This window comes from Trichomonas vaginalis, chromosome IV (assembly GCF_026262505.1).
Source record: "Trichomonas vaginalis G3 chromosome IV, whole genome shotgun sequence".
Taxonomy (NCBI): Eukaryota; Parabasalia; order Trichomonadida; family Trichomonadidae; genus Trichomonas; species Trichomonas vaginalis.
The window spans coordinates 32,796,009-32,814,646 of record NC_067206.1 but is presented as its reverse complement, the minus strand read 5'-3'; the positions used below and the strand labels follow the sequence as shown (position 1 = coordinate 32,814,646).

Below are 18,638 nucleotides of genomic sequence, written 5' to 3'. Positions count from 1 at the left end.
GAAGAGGACTTTCTGATATGACATCATATCAATCTTCCCAATAAATCATTTGTGCGTTATGATCTTACTACGATGGCTCGTACTCCGTGCAACAAAAAATTTGAAATAAAATTGAGAGGCAAAAGGGAAGTAAAAAATTTAGAAAAAGAGGAAGTAAAATTTGAATGCATTATCTACGACTTTATTGTTCAAATATTAATGTTTTCATTAAAGGAATAATAATTTCATGAAATTAAAATTAGTTTTACCAAATGTGATTAAATTTCTTTCATTTCAGACAGTATAGATTATATTCGAATAGTATATCATTATTCAATCAATTATTAAAACTTTACAGGTTTGTTGTGCCATTGACGGCTTTGTAACAATTTCGACACATTTTTCTCGGGACCGTATACTATAATCATTTCTATCTCGGGACAGTGATCAATCAAAATTAAATTTTTATTGTATGAAAAAATGGAAGTACTTCGAGCAAAGCATTTAACCATGCAATCAAACAAATTCGAATATATAATATATCCAGAAGACATTGTTAAGCTTTTGCAATCAGAAAACAGCAATTTTGTTGAAACAGGAATCAAAGCAATTCGAAATTACTATAAATATTACAATTTCAATCCCAATGACACAAATCAAGCTATGTTTCTTCAATATGTCGAACAATTACTCAACAGTTCAGACACAACACAAGTAAAAACAGGTTACAAAGTTTTAAACTCTATTTCTAAGAAAACTAAAGAATCAAAAATCCTTGAACCATTCATTGATATCATATTCAACCACATTGAAACGTTTCCGTCAAATGAATCGATTTTTGCAACAAAATCATTAATTTATCTTGCTCAATTCGAAACGATATCATTCAATATCATACGTCGTAAATACATCGATATTATAAAAGGTATTTATAACAACGATGAAATTCCATTTGAAACAAAATTTGATTTTCTTAGGTTTTCATTCGATGTTATCAGCAAAGTACTCTCATATGGCGACATAATATCAAAATATCCAGACGATATCAAAAAATTCATTACTTTTTCTGCACTTGTTTTCCGAATGACAGAAAGCTTATGTTTGAACATGCTGCGATGCATCAATTCAATCATTAAGTCTACGGCAATGTACGATTCAGCATTTAAAGCTGACGAACTCGACATTGACTTAAATTCTTATATTGAGGAAGAAATTAATGATTCCAACAAAGAAATCATCTGTTTAAGCTTGAACACTCTTTGTTACTACTATCTTCGTGGCAATGATTCAAAAAATAGTAGTTTTTTGAGAATGGTCGAATTAATTGTTAATCCAGACTTGGATATATGCTTCAATGCACTTCTTGTTTGCCAGGGACTTGTTAATTCCTCTACAAAAACTTACCAAATCCTTGGAGAAGTCGGATTATACGATAATCTTTTTCATGTCTTCGAATCAGGAAACATTCCATCCAAAAGAGCAGGACTTCCAATAGTCCGATCGATTGTAAAGAAAGAAGATCAAGAAGCCATACTTAATTTACATAATTCCGGAGTTTTCACATCACTTTGCAGTTTCTTTAATTCATCACTACAGACACCAATACTTATATATATGATAGAAGTTTTTGATTATTTCTTCAAGGCCGAGATTAATATCGGAGAAATTTTCCCAGCACGTCAAATTTTCTATGACCAAGGATGTTTGGACGTTTTAGATGAGCTTTACGATTCCGATAATACGAAATTAAGCGAGAGTTCGCTATATCTTAAAGAAACATATTTTAATGATGTTTAATAAATATTTGAATTTTTATTATGATTTAAATCTTGCGCTTTTTTTCAAGAATTGATTTAATAAAATTTATGTCATAAATAATTTCAACATATATCTTCAATTAAACTAAAAATTTATGATAAACTTAGATGTGAAATAGATAAATCCTCTCTCATCGATCTTCTTCATGATATGAGATTTCATATCTTATATTTCATCAGAACTAAAGTTAAAATACCTGATGATTGCTTCCGGTGCAAGTTCGATACTGTTTTCATCAATTAAAACGAATTTTATTAACAAATGGGTACTTTCTACAACGCATGTTGTTTACTCAAATATACAAGGGACAACGGGCCGGACGTAGTAATGTACAAACCCGATGATTTTGACTTTGGGAAGCAAAAGAAGTCATTTATTACATGCGCTTTTCCAGAAACTCAAGAAACAGATTCAATATTTGCATATACAATCAATAAACATCTTTGCTTTGCATGGACTTTCTTACGTGAAGATCAATTATATTCAATTGTCGTAGTTACACATCATTGTTTTGCATCTTTGTTTATTAATTTCTTTAAATCCATGAAACAATCATTTACTATAGATACACCAGAAGAAATGTTCGAATATACAATGATATTCCTCGGCCAATGGAAGTATGACCCTCAAACTGCAAGATTATCCGTAGTTTATCCACAGAAAAACTTTTCAACACTTCTAGACTCAAATCATGCTTTTCATTTACATTTTGACCCAGTTTCTTTAATTGGACCTAAAGAAGTCCTCGAAGATGTCTGGAATTCAATAGTTACAGGAAGAGGCGTTCTTTTCGTTGGAGATACAGCTGAACAAGTTTCTGCAGCTATATTCGCTGCATTATCGCTAATAGCACCCGTAAAATACGCAGATCCGATCCTAATTTACACAAGATTTGGAGATCAAAGGTTTGCTGACATAATTAACGGCTCTAAAAAGTGGAAAGTTGTAGGAACAACAAATATACTTGCAGAAATGCGTTGCAAGCAATTCCATACCGTTGTACATCTTCCAAATCAAAATGTTGCTCCAGCTCCAGAAGTTCGAGAAATTTTTCAGCGAAGAATGAACAAAATAATCAAAAGAGTTGAGTCCAAACTCAATAAAAACCTTGAGACAGATCCATATTCCGATATCCTTGAAACTCCTTTAACTTATCCTCAAATTTTAGAAATTATTAATAGAATTAAATTTTCTTCAGCTGATTTTCAGTTGTTCCAACGATCTCAGACATATATAGAATGGAGAAGAAGTATCCTTGTAAGGCCGTACTTCAGAGACTCTTTATTGTCTTTTTCTCCTGATATCGTAATTGAAAACAGGCCAGATGACGAACTACTTAAACTACGTGATGCCCTTGAGAAGTTACTTGATAAAGTACAAGGAGATGATCATTTGATCGCTGTTATTAACCAACATATTAGTATTGTTGATAAAAGATTGCTTTCCGCTGATCTTCCAACAGATTTGAAGATCAAAAAGCCAAAAATATAATAAATTGTTTGTATTAATATATAAAAATAGATTTTTTGTAAAATAATATTTTTAATTTTTTCATAAATATACTAATATCAGATTAAATGTATAAATTTATGCTTAATCCAAATCGATTACATGCAGTTTTAGTAAGTCTCTGTAACATTTAATAAGATATATTTTGGATTCGCATTTTTCCTTTAAGTAAAGACTTGCGGGACTAAATATATTAATTACCTAGGTAATACACATATATAAGTTAAGATGACATGTTATCTAAAGTCCATTAGATAACTTAGTTTTATCACTTTTTTTTCAATGGCAATTCCTTTTACTACATTTCATAAGAAGTGGTGTGCAGAAAAAACGCAATTAATGATCCAAAACAACTTTAGTCAATGGTTTAGGGATCCACCACATAATTCAATTCGAAATTACGATCAATATCTTGCAGTTGTTAAATATCCGATCAGTTTATCAGAGATAGCAGACAGAATCAGATTAAATATCTACCAGTACGTATTTGAATGGGATAACGACATGCAAGCTGTTTTTAAGAACGCAATGGCTTTCAATTCTAAAAATTCTCAGCCTTATTTTATTGCGCAATACTTACTTGATAGCTACATTAAAGAATGCACTCCAATTCCTGCATCACAACAAGAAGATAATATGATATTGATAAATAGACAAGCTCAGAAATTACTAAACTTATTAGAATCACCACCCCCAAGCATTAAGAACCTCAAATGGGATATCCCTCCATTAAGCAATGATGGAACTTTAGAATGGAAAGATTTGAAAATGAAAAATAGCGAACTGAGCCAGCCAGTTAAAGAAGCTTTAGAAAAATTATCAGCTTTAATACAAAAACCATCTACAGAGCCTTCGAAATAACAAATTTGGCGAATATTTTTTGTTATTATTTGACCATCTTTTACTTTTAACCACTACAAATTGTTTGAAATATACTTCAATAATAAACCATTTAGGTATTCTAAGTATTAATTATTTTTATTTTGTTCTTTTTCATGAATTCATAAGATTTAGATAGAATTCTAAACATATCCCATACAAGAAAGAGTTACCTTCTACTTAGAGTTTATGATTCTGACTCAATTAAAATCAAATCTTTATACTATTGATATATCCGTATAAATTTTAAAATCAGTGGTAAACACCACGAACCAGATCTATATTTTTATTCTAAAAGGCATTTTTCGAATTCAAAAAAATGGAGCCTTTACCAGTTCTGTTACCAGACGAAATCGTTCCATTTTTTATAAACATTGTTTTTGATGACCAGCGTCTGTTCGAAATCATCCAAGTCAAACTAAACGAAGCAGATCCTGAAGAAATGACAAAAACTTTAACATACGATTTAAAAATTCAACCAATTGAAGCTTCAATTCTAAGCGCGATAGAATCACAACTTGAGGAGTATAAGAAACTTACAGAAATGGTTCCATCTACTGAATGGGCAAAAAATGGATCTGCAGTTCATGTTCTTCTTATTGAAGCATCAACTGAATCCGTTGTATACAGTGACCAGTTTGAATGGGACATTTTCGACCGTACGATGAACCCTGATGAGTTCTCAAGATTAACTCTTGAAGAATTAGCTCTACCTGCAGAATTTATTAACACAGTTTCAGCACAAATTAGACATCAAGTTATCCGCCTTAGATGTATGCACTGTTTTCCAGATAAATTTGCCGAATATATTAAATTGAATCCAATATCTTCACCACAAACAATTACAGGATTCAGACCAGTATCAGATCTCATTGATGTATCACCAGTTGTTGGCCTTAGACCAGGTCGCGAGTCTAAAAGTACTTCAGGAACAAGAGATCGTGATTATAGACATCAAAGGAGAGCCAACAACAGGGCAAGTTTATCATTTAATACTGCATTACATAGAGCTGATGATGTAGCCGTTATCCAAGTTAAATTAGTTCCAACAGTTAGAGCTGTACCAATGCCTGAAGATAATCCTAACATTAACTTAGCAGCTATACCATCAATGCTTAATGATCCAGAAGTTATGGCTGACGATACAAGAAAGGTTACACAGAAGCTCGAACAAGCAAGATATTGCCCTGCACCTACTCAATTCTCTGGCGATGAGTCAGATAATGAATCTGAAAATGATATGTATTGAATATAAATAGATTTTGTTTCATATAATTAATCAAAAAATTTAATAATTTTTTTTTATTTTTTATGTATCAAGATCCTTCCAAAACTCAATTATACACTTTACTCAACTTTATGGTTTAAACTGAATTCAATGGGCAAAGAATAATTTTGAAAAATTATCTATTTATCAATATGCTTGTGGATTAAAACACATTAATTCAAACGGATTTTAACATAACCCAGCAATATTGATTACAAATCTCATATTCAAATTGTTGATTCATAATTTTATGCATTTTTGATGACAAGATGAATAAAAAATACCACAAAGATGGAGTATATAAATATTATAGTAGTCTGATGGCTCAGTTTTATACAAAATTTTTGGAATAATTCTTCTTCGGCTTTTGGACAAGAGCTGAAATTTTAATTAATGACTCATGATCATTCTAAAACGTTCATTATATTAAAAATCTAAGATTCACTATTCAGAGCGAAGAGGACGATCAAAACGTAGTGTGGTGGAGGACGATAAAAATCGTCTTTCAAATGGAAGGTCAAGTAAAAGTCCTCCTTGAGGCTGAGCATGCTGCCCAGGAGATCATGAAGCAGGCTCGTGCTGACAGAGAACGTATCCAGAAGAAGGCAGCTGAAGATGCAAAGCGCGAAATCGAAGAGCACAGAAATGAAGCAGCGAAAAACCTCGAAAATATTAAAAAAGAAATTCAAGAGGATATTGAAAAGACAACAAAGGTTATGGAGAAAGAAACTAACAAAAACTTAAAAGATTTCCAGAAAATAGCCGATCAAAGATTAGATCAAGTATGCGATCTTCTTGTTGAAGCAGCTATCAACGTCGATGTTTAAAACACATCATTGTGTTTGTTCAATACATTTTTTTATTATTCTCCAAATAATTGCTAATACCATTTTGGTTTACTGAAATAAAATATCTCTTTTCTCTTTTAATACAAAAATTCTTGTTTCTCTACTTAAGATTCATTAAATTATTTTATTAAAATTTTTCATTTGAAATCTGAAGAATTTTGATATGGGTTATAAGATCTTGAACATATAAAGCTACAAATATTTTAAGTTATCTAAGTTATTTATTGTAATATTCTATAACAAAAAAATAATCTGTAAAAAATATGGTAAATTATTCATGATCAGCAACTGCCGATAGTGGCATTCTTTCAGCAGGATTAAGTTTTCTATGCTCGTTTAATTTTTCGATAATTTCGAAAACTCTATTTTTCCATTCTTCTTCTGCATTATTTCCTTTAAGCTTTAGACGGTTTAGATACCACTTTTCTATATCTGCTGCAATATAAGTAAAATATGAACTATTTCCGTTATATTGAAGTGAATTTTCGTACATTAAGTGAATATCGTCTGTAAATTGCTGAATTGTTTTATAAGTGCCTTCGTTGAGTTTCTTTTTCATTGTAGAAAGATCTACAGGGTTTTTAATAATATCGAAATAATTTTCAACACCATCACGAACTGGATCTACGGGTTGTCTAAACTGTTGTGTTAGTGGCCATTTAAAAAGATCAACAAGCACACGAGATATCCAGGATTTATCGTAATCACTCAATTTCTCTGACATCAAAAAAATAAAAGTGACACAAAACTCAAATAGCACAAATATTTACTGAACAAAATCCTCAAATTTAGAATATACTTTATTATAAATATAAAAATTCATCGAAATTAATGAATATATAACAAAATCAAATTGGTATTTTTCTATCGGATTTGATATGGAACATATGATTACATGTATTATTATATCATCAGAATAGAACATCATTGGATTATATTATAATCTTTAAATACTTTAATTGTTTTACAAATTTCTTATTTACTCTATATATCTCTATAAAATTATAAATAGTATTACTCTTCGCTAAACCATTTGATGTGGTGATCAGATTCCATGTCATCATCTTCAAAATCTTCATCCATATCAAATGCACTTAATTCTAACAACTTAGCTTTGATTTCATCATCATTTATTTGCAGAGAAATTGCTTTTGCCAAATCTGAGCTAATATTTATTTCATTTCCTAAAATAATTTCAGCAATTTCATTTGGATTCAAAGAATCAGGAACTTTCATTAAGAAAGCAGTCAAAAGTGGAGCCATACTTTGAATTGTGTCTTCATTCAAAGTGCTTAAAATGAAAACATAGATTTTTTGAGTATAATCCTGGAAAGCTTCGTTTGCTTTAAAGATCATGCATTCAAGAATCTTACATACATTCTCAAGTGCTGATTTATACTTAGCAAAGTCCAAAATAGCATCAATTACTTCCCAAAATATATTTGAATAGTTTGTATAATAAATTACATCATAAAAAGCATCTAACAACAACAAAGTAGTTATAAGCTCTTCAAATTGATTGCCATTGGCCTCAACTGCTGCTAAATCTTGGGCGACAGATAATAATTTCAAAGCAAACTCTTGCATTTTAGCAATATCTTCTTCTCCTTCAAACTTGGATGAAGCCTTAATAATCGTTTGGAAAGAGAAAAATGGAATTGCCTCATTTACGTTAAATTTGCTTACATCAATAGAATTCAAGAAATAAAACCCGAGATCAATGATATTACAAGGCATATTACTGTTCATTCCACAAGATTCCACTAAATAGTAAAGGGATTCCAAGATATCTTGACTTCCAAATTCAGAACCGAGGTCGGACATCTGACCAAACAAGAAAATAAAATCATTGTAGTCTACTTGTGATTTAAATTCTTCTGTTTTGAACAAGTATTTCGAAGCACAAATGGCTGCGTAGTATTGTACAAGCCTAGACTCGTCTTCTTGCATTGCTTTATACATTTCCATGCACATTTCGATTGGAAGTTTCAAATCATTTGAAGATGAGATGAACATGTAGACTGCGGCATGAATTGTGAAGTCATCGCTACTAGAGTATGATTTAAATATATCAATGTAGTAGCTTGGAATGATTTTAGTTGGCTCAATTTGAGACAAAATTTGTAAAATTGTAAATAAAGGATAATTTTCTGCCTGCGATAACATTATATCATATAAATTCTTAATCACATCTCCATCGCAGTACAGTTTTGTGATCTTTTTGATAAGAGAATGGATTGATAATTTTGTTGTTTCAAAATCAGGTCCAATTTCATCAACATTGTTAACAAACTCACAAGGATCACCATTGAACATCTCGGGAGTAACATTGAACTCTAATAAAGCTAAATTAAGTAATCTTTCAATATCAATGATTTGTAAAGCTAAATCAGCATTGTTAAGAAGATTACTATATATATTAAGTAGTCTGCACTTAAAATCTTGTGAAAATTGGGACCATTCGTCGCCAAAAATGTAAGAAAAGACATATTCAGCAATTTCTGATGAAAACTCTGTAGATTTTGCTGTCAAAATAATCATAAATCTTAGAACGCTTGATATTTCATTCCTTGAAAGCGATTCATAGTGAATTTTAATGAAATTATTGTAAAAATTTCCCATTTCTAATAATGCAAGCTCTTGATTCTTATCTAATATGTCTGAAAAAAGGTCTATTGCTAATTGTATAATTTGTAAATTGTCTGTCTGTAAGGATAATAAATATTTTATCAAATATTCAACAAACTCAGGATTAGTATCATTTAAAATGTATGATCTTGCAATGATAAGACCTTTTATTGCTAATTCTTCTGTATTTAAAAATAATTGTATTGCATCAAAAAATTCTGGCCAACCTTCGTTAGTAAAAGAAGCATAAATAAGACGCTTTGAAAATTCTGGGACATTCTTCATGATTTCAGGATCAACTTTTAATTGATAATGTTCTAAAAATGAAGATTTTATAAAATTTCGAATGTTTTCATTGATATTCTCCCATTGACTTCTGATAAGATATTGTACGTAAAATAAAGCGTGTTTGCGAAGTAATTCTGCTTCGTTAGAGAAAATAATGTTCATTAAAATTTCTGCGACTTCTGCTTGAGAATTTTGAATTAATTCTAGATCAAGACCATCAGTTGCTTCTTGAACAAACTCTCCTGATGACATCTTCTCAAGATGATCTTTAACAAAAGAAAAAACATCCATTTTCTTTTTTTTTATTTTTTTTTATTAAAATCAAAAATGTGACGAGATTTTAAAAAGTGACAAAATGGATGAAGATTTCGAAAAACGCTATTTTGAGATGGAAATGCGCTTGAACAGGACATTACAAGAAAACAATAAAGCATCAATTGACGAAATATCGAATTCTTATGGTTTAAAACAAACAAGACTCGCTCCTACAAATCAATACGACATTCCTATAGCATATTTAAGTAAACAAGCATCATATGGACCATCATCTGAAGATCATCTCAAAGACAAAGATGTTTACAGATATCTTAGATCAATTAATAAATTACCAGAAACATTGTTCAAAGAATATCAGGATAGAAAAGAAAAAGGAATCAAGACATCAGAAGATTATGCCAAGCCAGAAGCCGTCGATAGACTTCAAAAAGATCTTATCAAAAAACAAGAAAAATCAAAAGCAAGAAACGAAAGAGCAGGTAACTACGATATTAGCGGTAAAACATCTGTTGACTTTATTAATGATAATAATAGAAGATTTAATAGGAAACTTGCTCGCGCTTACGATCAATACACTGAACAAACTAGAATCAACATTGAACGTGGTGGCAATGTGTAATGATATTAGTTGTAAGAATACTTTTCTATTTTCTTTATGTTTGAATTAAATATTATTTTATTATTTTGATTTCTTTTTTAATTCTCTATAATTCATACTACCTGAAGACAGAAACTTAAAATACTATTGCTAGAGTGTGATACAAGTTCTTAAAAAAAAATTATTAATTATGGATAAAAACATGGTTTTATTCTAGTGAACATGAAGCCTAGGTATCAAAATGCAACACTCATTATTTTTTAACTTTGCTCATAGATGTCAGTGGCTGAATTTTTTCGCAATAATATTGAAAGTTTGAATTAGATACTATTCTCATCATTTGACCCCAATTTGATTCTTTTGCCCCAACTTTGGATAATACTACATCAAAATCACTTTGGTCAATATTAATATTTGATCTGAGCCTTTGAATGAGTTTTTCAACTGTTTTATCATCAGAATCGATTAATTTTCCCATAGAATTTATACTTTCAATTACCTCGCTTAAAGATACTTCATTCTTATTTGATTTTTCAAAGATGTCGATATTTTGATGCCAATCAAACCATCAATCAATGCCTCACCTAATTTGATAGTAGCAAATGGAGGAAATTTTCTTTCCTTCTTTTCAACAATCCTTGGCTCGTGAGATAATTCAATTAATAAGTCTTTCACTCCTTTAATATCAATAACATTTGATAAATGATCAACAATGGTATTAACATCAGGAACACTTACTGAATTGTGGTCACCTCTTAAAAATGAATAAGAAAGAACTTGACTAAATTCATTATCTCGAACAAATGAAGGAGGAAATACGACATTGGATTTTTGGGCCACTGGTAAAGAAAAGAACATATCTATTGCATAGCATTCATTCTTACTTACAGCAACAAATCTATTTTGATTTTTCAGAATTAAGTCTTTGAAAGTTGCATATATGTGAAGGCCTCCATGTTCTGTCTGAACAATTACCTTTTCTTCGTTAATTTTATCCAATTCGCTTAAAATTTGAGTTCTTAAAGTATTTTTGGTATTTTCGGGTAATAGTTTATAATCGATATCAATAACTACTAATTTCTTTGGTGATGTATTGATATGAAGTATATTTCCTGTTTGTGGAGGATGAGTATGATTTTGATCAAATTTCTTGAACAAATAAGCTGGGACAATTTCGCTACCATAAAAGATAGAGTTAGGCTCTATATCTGGCTTACTAATAGGCAGGCTCACGCTTGTCATCGATTTATATATATCAATGAAAATTGAATGAGAATTTTGCCAATTCAAAATTGATGCTAAAATTGAATTCAATTTTTTTACCAACAAAAATTATGGAAAGTTTTTTGAATTACACGAAAACACATTAGGTCAACCAAATTTCTCCAATGAATTCTTTTGCGTTCCTTTCCATTGATTGCCTTCACCTGTATCGATCTCTTAATCAATAATTATTATTATTTTTCTGGATATTACAAATGTAGGCAGTACTATTTTCGAGTATTTCTTTCATGTTCATATATGAAGGGTGCAAAGTATGGATTTAAACTATTTCTTCACTATTGTTCATTGCTGCTATATGAAGAGCTGTTTCATGCTGTGGGTTCGAATCATTAATTTCTAAGTCGAATCCTGTAATGTGCATTTCATTTTTTCTATGCTATTGATTTCTGCTTTAGTCATATGGAACTTTTTCATTGATATCTGCATCTAAAATTAAGAAGATCGATAAATCTTCATAATTCATTTATATATAACAAGAACATCATCCCATCCATTTTCAGAAAAGCTTTGCATAATAAGTGTTACATCATATTTTGTTGAATCTAATAAAATACTTTGATGAATCGTTATTGGAACAGGAATTTTGATGAGGGAAAACCGCTCTTCATGATGCAGCATTTGGTAATAGTAAGGAAACAGCCGAACTTCTTGTTTCACGAGGTATAAATATCAATGAAAAAACCGCTCTTCATACAGTAGCATTAAATAATAGTAAGGAAGCAGCTGAACTTCTTATTTCACATTGTGCAAATATCAATGAAAAAGATAAATATGGAATAACCGCTCTTCATGATGCAGCATTTGGTAATAGTAAGGAAACAGCCGAACTTTTTGTTTCACTAGGTATAAATATCAATGAAAAAAATCAATTTGGGCAAACCGCTCTTCATGAAGCTGCAAAATATAACAATATAGAAACCATTGAACTTCTTATTTTGCATGGTGTAAAAATCAATGAAAAAGATTATAATAAAAAGACCGCTCTTCATATTGCAGTAGAAAGAAACAATATAGAAACAGTCTAACTTCTTAGTTCTCGCGGTATAAATGTCAACGCAAAAAATGCAGAAGGAAAAACCGCACTTCATATTGCAGCATATGTTAATGATAAAGAATCAGCCGAACTTCTTATTTCTCATGGTGCAAATATCAATGAAAAAGATAATGAGGGAGTAACTGCTCTTCATGATGCAGCATTTGGTAATAGCAAAGAAACAGCCGAACTTCTTATTTCACTAGGTATAAATATCAATGAAAAAAATCAATTTGGGCAAACCGCTCTTCATGAAGCAACAAAAAATAATAGTAAAGAAACGGCCCAACTCCTCAAATCACATGGCGCAAAAAACTAATGACTCCACACAGATATCTTTTTTTTGACGATATATAATTAAACTTTTGGCACTGAGTTTATACATAATTTTTTTAATTGCAATCACAATATATAGCCAATCTTACACCAAAGCATTATATTCGAGGTGCATAATCCTGGTTAATTAAAACAAACAAAAAATGTTAATTTCTTTTTACGAATAAAATTATATTTAAGGGTGCACTTACGTCCCTATGACAGGACCTTCAATTCAGATGTTTAAGGTTAATTTTCAATGGCGCTTCACACCAGTTGTCAAAAATTTGAATTAAAGTTAGATGGGCGTAAGTGCAGCCTTAAGTTCTAAAATGAACTTACAATAGTTCAAATCTCATTGAGTAAAAAAAATAGAATTTGGATTAACAGTAGGCTTCTGCATACTGGCACAGCCAGTGGCACGAATTTTTTGGGAAACTGGCAACTGGCACGAATTTTTTAAACTGTCCCCAAAATTTGAAATTTTTCCCCTTTTATTTTATTTTATTTTTTTTTATTGAAATTAAAATTGTATTGCCTATTAATACTTTTGGTCAACAATTAAATAATGAAAATGTTTATTAATTATAATTTATTGAGATATATCTGTAATAATGGTAGGAAAAGGATAATTCTGATGTTTTATAATTATTAATTGATTCTCATATTCTTGTATATATGGATGAATTTCTCAGAGAAGATATACTCTTTGAATATTCTCCATAATTTGCATATCTCACTGTTGATTGAATACGGTCACCAACCAAACAACCCAAAACTCAAAGGTGTTATGACATTTATACAACACATCTGCTTGAGCATAGGAGCGAGGCCACATCAGTATTATCCTCTAACGATTTTATATTATTATCCCTCATACGATGTTTTACTACTCCCTGATCCACATAATGTCAGGGATGTAAGTTTACTCGAATAGGGCAATATTCCTTATGAAGTCTCTCATTGAATGAGGGGCTTCATAAGGAACATTGCCTTAAAGTGCTCTTACTACCCTTCCCTAGTTCTTGAAGGTGTAGGATTCTGTAAATTTACTCGAATAGAGCAAAGTTCTTCCGAAGTCTCTCATTTGATGAGAGACCTCGGAAGAACTTTGCTCTATTCGAGTAAATTTACATTCTCTGACCTGCAAATAGCCAGAGACTACAATTACATTACCTTAGAGCAAAATTCTTCCGAAGTCTCTCATTTGATGAGAGACTTCGGAAGAACTTTGCTCTATTCGAGTAAATTTACAGAATCCTACACCTTCAAGAACTAGGGAAGGGTAGTAAGAGCACTTTAAGGCAATGTTCCTTATGAAGCCCCTCATTCAATGAGAGACTTCATAAGGAATATTGCCCTATTCGAGTAAACTTACATCTCTGACATTTTGTGGATCAGTCAGGGATGTAAATGATGTCTTTTGAATTTCATTGAATTTCGAATTGTTTAAAATCTTTGAATAAGCATGAATATGTCAACTTCTGTTTCACACTTATTTACCTCATACTTGCTCTTTCGAGAAGGTAGCTAGCTCAGCTTTTGCTGAGCGAATTGACACTTTTGATTCCATAAACGTACATACTCTCAATTTTTTGTAAAATTTAAAATCAGCTAAACCATATACACTCTTCTCATATATATGATGCTTTGCTTAAAATCCACATAAAAATTAATACTAATGATTCCAAAATAACAGTTCGATTCTCGCGCATCTCACTTTTTGTAATTTTCCAATAGAAATTAACAACCTGAATTTTCAAAAATATAATGTGTTATCATCGGATTATTCACTTTATTAGAAAATAACTTTGACTTTACTCTTATAGTTCCCTTGGAACTCGCCTTAACTATGTTTTTTATAAAAATTGAATTTTATATTTTTATTGATTTCTTTAAAAATTTAGTAAAATCATTTTCTTTTTATTCAGTTATATATGAATATTGATTTATTAAAAGTTTTTGTTTCTCATTTTAGAAAAAATATTGTCCAATTTACGTGAAAAAAGGAAAAAGAAGAGGAGAAAGAGAAGAAAAGAAGAAAGAAAGAGAAAAAGGAAAAAAGGAGGGAAAAGAGGAAAAAATAATAATGAGCATATTTAATAATTGGGCGCATTTGCCGAGTGCAGTGGAAAGGGTGGAGCCCGAAGGGCGACATCCTTTCCACTGCACGAGGCACGATTTTAAAAAAAAATCGAAAAAGCCACTGGCAGGCACAAAGTATCAAAAATTGTGCCATTTTGCAGAAGCCTAATTAACAGCTCTTCATAGTGTAATATTAGTCTGAGAGAAAATATAGATTTAACTTAAACTATTGGGATTAAGGCTGCACTTACGCCCATCTGACTTTCATTCAAATTTTTGACAACTGGCGTGAAGCGTCATTAAAATTAACCTTAAACATCTGAATTAAAGGCCATGTCATAGGGGCGTAAGTGCACCCTTAAAATTTAATAATGCCATATGAATCACTGGTGCATTGCATATTATTAGTTATGCAATGCCAAAATTATCTACTTACTTTCCATCCCTATGCTTGATAAAAAAAATCGTCATTTTATTCATAGTGTTGAATAATAAAACTTCATACCTAAGCTATTATTCAATTTTGAAGCAATTTATGGTATTTCATAACAACGAGCAGTCATTCAGATCGTAGATTGTTTAATTCATTCAATAAATATCTGTAATCCAGAATTTTCTAAAATAGGTAGCCTTATGAATAGAATTGTGGAGTGCATTCATATCAAGAGAGTGTAGGGATTTATTATGCAATACAGTATAAGGATAATATCAAGAGAGAGTGTTGGAGATGATGGCAAATTGAAAAGTGACAAAAATTATAAATTGAAAATTATCAAACATACGATTATTTTTGATGCAAATGCTGTTCGGCAAAAGGTACATTCACTAGGCGATAACAGTAAAATGGGATGAAAATAGGATAAATAGCATCCCTATATAGTGCCTAACAATATTTATACGGGCCAAAAAAATTTGGCTAGAGATTTGGCGAGTTAGAAAACTTAGAAAATTGAGAGGGATTTTTATTTTTGAATTTTTTTTGGAAAGTTAAAATTGCGATTAAAAATCGATTTCCGGGAGAACTAAGCATCTCATCATATATTTAAATCGATAAAAATATTAAATAATAGTTGAATAGTATAACAACGTGAAATTATGGCTGAATATACAGAAAAAATGAACATATTTGACATTTTTGAAAATTCATACGTTAGATGGTGACAAACTCATAAACTATACTTTAGCTAAGATTGATATATGGTTTCAACAACACATAGTTAAAATCGTAAAAATATTTTAGATTTCAAAAAGATATATATGGTAATATAATGGAACAGAGTCAGCAAATAGCATGTAAAATATGTTACAATTAACTTTTTATTATATCCAATAGTAGATATCGAATAGTTTCCAGCTTTATGGTTAAATATTTTCTTTTCGAGCTTCTCTTTAACTGTTGTATTAAGGTTGTAAATTTTTGATGCTAGAAACTATGGAATCTTCTTTGCTGCTGCATTTTTCTTGAGAGTTCTTGCAATTTCGAATAGATCTGCGCATTGTATGAAATGGAGGCTTTAAAATATCTTGAAAACAGAATAGGACTGCTTTTCCAAAGGAATGCTTACTTGTAAATCAGAGAGTTTCAAAATTGAGTGCAAGATTATCATCATAACTTAATAATTTTGTAGCGTTTTTTAGAAAAATGCGAAGGGAGCGCCAGCGACCGAGCATTTTTCTAAATATGCTACAAAATTATCATTCTCAATTGAATGATGAATCGAAAGAATTTTGTAGCGTACGATTATTTTTCCTTGAAAAATAAATTAAAAATTTTTGTATATTTAATCATACTGTTTAATGAGCATCCTAATTTACTAAAAATAAAAAGACGATAGAAAATATTCAAAAAACTTGATGGCTTTTGATAGTCTTTTCGAGGAGTAACTTTTTCAGTGAATCGTCGAACGCTATCCACTCTCATAACATGTCCTCTTAATGTCCAAGGATATGCAACTTTTATCCCCATATTCATTGATCTTCCAAAATTTCAATATCAAATTAGGCTTCAAAGTTCCTAAAACTTTAGCCATGAATAGGATGTCAATCTTAAAGTCATTTGCTACCTCCTTCATACATGAAATTAAGAATAAAAGTTAATTTTTAAAAGTTTTTTAGTGATAATTTTTCAATGGAAAATAATCGTATGCTACAAAGAGTGCGGGACAAATTTGCCAAGTGTCACTTTTCAATAACCTTAAATTACGCTTTTCTCATTTTTTAAAATAACCTTAAATTATATTTGAAGAAATTATGTCTATGATATATGTTTTATGCTAGAATCTTGGAGTTTTCATGCACTACACAAGAGCTCCAAGGTTCCAAGAGTGAATGCTCAATAGCAATTATAGAGATGTACCTTTTCAAAATGACTTTTACTGATTAAATTTAATCAATAGAAGACATTTTGAAAAGGTACCTCTACAATTAGATATACAAGAGATTCAAAGCTTCATTTCAGATAGATTTGAAACTTTGAAACTCTTGGTAGATTTTGAGTGAATGCTGACAATCATCTTTGAGAAGGTTTCTTAAAGAAAACCTTCTCAAAGAGGTTTCTCAGGAGCCCTGAGGCTCCCTTTCGTAATGATTGGGAGCCTTGGGGCTCCTGAGACGAAGAATGGCTTCGCCGAATCTTTGATCAGCAGAGGCCAAATGAAAGGGCCTCTGCTGATGGATTCTCAGGAGCCCTGAGGCTCCCTTTCGTAATGATTGGGAGCCTTGGGGCTCCTGAGACGAAGAATGGCTTCGCCGAATCTTTGATCAGCAGAGGCCAAATGAAAAAGCCTCTGCTGATGGATTCTCAGGAGCCCTGAGGCTCCCTTTCGTAATGATTGGGAGCCTTGGGGCTCCTGCAGCAGAGTATCGCTCCGCTCCATTAATTTTTTTTTAAAAAAGTGCCGTGTGGCAAATTTGTCCTGTTCCCTGCTACAAAATTTTCGATTACTGATCGGGTGAGAATTTTGATTTTGGTGCAAAAAAGGAAGACAAGCTATTAACAAATCATTTACTGTTGTTCATCAAAAGAAGAAAACTTTGATAACAACTAATGATGATAAAATCAAGCTATCTTTTAATATTTTAAATTGATAAGACATTCAAAATATTTGAATGGTTTAAAATATTTTCTTTTAATTTCTATAAGATATTATCGTGATTATATAATAAAATTTAAATTTTTATTCAAAAAGGCAATATTTCAAACTTTTAATTTCAAAAATCTTAATTCTGCAATAAGTGTATTTAATTGTAGCAAATTTAATGATCCTTCGTCATGCTTAGCAATTTGGAACTCATAAATTAATGATTTCTTCAAGTAAAATTCTGCATTATTTCAAAAGTCAATAATTCTCTAGTAACTTTTCTTCAAACCCTAACCATTATATTATAGGTATAATGGAGAATAATTGCAAAGAAAGATAGCCGAATTTACTGGGTAGTTCTTGTGATGCGAAATAATTGCAAATTAACACCTAGTTTTAACAGCATCAATCTCTTTTTGCTCTCATTTAAATGCATTCGCACACTTTAATTTTGAAATATAAGAGTTTTGGAAATTATCAAATTTATCTGCTCAAATACTATAGATCTTCATAAGTGTTAATAGAATCATTAGCCTTACATATAGTGTTTAATATAATGATGCACATTATACTGGAATTCATTCCTTATTCATCTAGTTATTATAAGATTTACAACCCCATGAAAATTTAAAATTTTGTCAAAAATAGTGAATGTACCTTTGTTCGGCATAAGAATCAAAAATAATCATTAGTATGATAATTACACTTTTATTGCATTTTTAACAGGCTTCACGCCTGTATAAAAACGCAA

At 30.8% G+C, this 18,638-nt stretch overlaps 8 protein-coding genes across 8 annotated transcripts, besides 12 other annotated features; 6 read left to right on the top strand and 2 right to left on the bottom strand.

Moving 5' to 3' along the window:
* Positions 1–244: 244 nt before the first annotated feature.
* Positions 245–1,878, top strand: TVAGG3_0211010 (armadillo (ARM) repeat-containing protein family; the record flags this gene model as incomplete). The annotated part of the gene is made up of 1 exon (XM_001308831.1): positions 460–1,776. One exon carries the CDS (start codon positions 460–462, stop codon positions 1,774–1,776), a length of 1,317 nt encoding a protein of 438 aa, XP_001308832.1.
* A 129-nt stretch (positions 1,879–2,007) lies between these two features.
* TVAGG3_0211000 (UDENN domain family) lies at positions 2,008–3,288 on the top strand (the record flags this gene model as incomplete). The annotated part of the gene is made up of 1 exon (XM_001308830.1): positions 2,059–3,288. One exon carries the CDS (start codon positions 2,059–2,061, stop codon positions 3,286–3,288), a length of 1,230 nt encoding a protein of 409 aa, XP_001308831.1.
* Positions 3,289–3,588: 300 nt separating this feature from the next.
* TVAGG3_0210990 (bromodomain family) lies at positions 3,589–4,167 on the top strand (the record flags this gene model as incomplete). Its single annotated transcript, XM_001308829.1, has 1 exon — positions 3,589–4,167. The coding sequence occupies one exon, from the start codon at positions 3,589–3,591 to the stop codon at positions 4,165–4,167; it is 579 nt and encodes a 192-aa protein (XP_001308830.1).
* Positions 4,168–4,504: 337 nt separating this feature from the next.
* Positions 4,505–5,434, top strand: TVAGG3_0210980 (chromatin disassembly; the record flags this gene model as incomplete). The annotated part of the gene is made up of 1 exon (XM_001308828.1): positions 4,505–5,434. The coding sequence occupies one exon, from the start codon at positions 4,505–4,507 to the stop codon at positions 5,432–5,434; it is 930 nt and encodes a 309-aa protein (XP_001308829.1).
* A 462-nt stretch (positions 5,435–5,896) lies between these two features.
* Positions 5,897–6,388, top strand: TVAGG3_0210970 (uncharacterized protein; the record flags this gene model as incomplete). The annotated part of the gene is made up of 1 exon (XM_001308827.2): positions 5,962–6,279. The coding sequence occupies one exon, from the start codon at positions 5,962–5,964 to the stop codon at positions 6,277–6,279; it is 318 nt and encodes a 105-aa protein (XP_001308828.1).
* A 183-nt stretch (positions 6,389–6,571) lies between these two features.
* On the bottom strand, positions 6,572–7,024 carry TVAGG3_0210960 (acetylation-dependent protein binding; the record flags this gene model as incomplete). The annotated part of the gene is made up of 1 exon (XM_001308826.1): positions 6,572–7,024. The coding sequence occupies one exon, from the start codon at positions 7,022–7,024 to the stop codon at positions 6,572–6,574; it is 453 nt and encodes a 150-aa protein (XP_001308827.1).
* Positions 7,025–7,314: 290 nt separating this feature from the next.
* Positions 7,315–9,507, bottom strand: TVAGG3_0210950 (armadillo (ARM) repeat-containing protein family; the record flags this gene model as incomplete). The annotated part of the gene is made up of 1 exon (XM_001308825.1): positions 7,315–9,507. One exon carries the CDS (start codon positions 9,505–9,507, stop codon positions 7,315–7,317), a length of 2,193 nt encoding a protein of 730 aa, XP_001308826.1.
* Positions 9,508–9,571: 64 nt separating this feature from the next.
* TVAGG3_0210940 (SYF2 splicing factor family) lies at positions 9,572–10,111 on the top strand (the record flags this gene model as incomplete). Its single annotated transcript, XM_001308824.1, has 1 exon — positions 9,572–10,111. One exon carries the CDS (start codon positions 9,572–9,574, stop codon positions 10,109–10,111), a length of 540 nt encoding a protein of 179 aa, XP_001308825.1.
* A 525-nt stretch (positions 10,112–10,636) lies between these two features.
* Positions 10,637–11,209: a mobile genetic element.
* Positions 11,210–12,919: 1,710 nt separating this feature from the next.
* Positions 12,920–13,046: a mobile genetic element.
* Positions 13,047–13,632: 586 nt separating this feature from the next.
* Positions 13,633–13,723: a mobile genetic element.
* A 36-nt stretch (positions 13,724–13,759) lies between these two features.
* Positions 13,760–13,883: a mobile genetic element.
* A 7-nt stretch (positions 13,884–13,890) lies between these two features.
* Positions 13,891–13,977: a mobile genetic element.
* A 41-nt stretch (positions 13,978–14,018) lies between these two features.
* Positions 14,019–14,109: a mobile genetic element.
* A 933-nt stretch (positions 14,110–15,042) lies between these two features.
* Positions 15,043–15,168: a mobile genetic element.
* A 451-nt stretch (positions 15,169–15,619) lies between these two features.
* Positions 15,620–16,422: a mobile genetic element.
* A 538-nt stretch (positions 16,423–16,960) lies between these two features.
* Positions 16,961–16,989: a terminal%2Cinverted (terminal inverted repeat of MuDR-4N1_TV transposon ID:TVAGG3_0210850).
* Positions 16,961–17,730: a mobile genetic element.
* Positions 17,697–17,730: a terminal%2Cinverted (terminal inverted repeat of MuDR-4N1_TV transposon ID:TVAGG3_0210850).
* A 35-nt stretch (positions 17,731–17,765) lies between these two features.
* Positions 17,766–18,552: a mobile genetic element.
* Between the last annotated feature and the right edge of the window lie 86 nt (positions 18,553–18,638).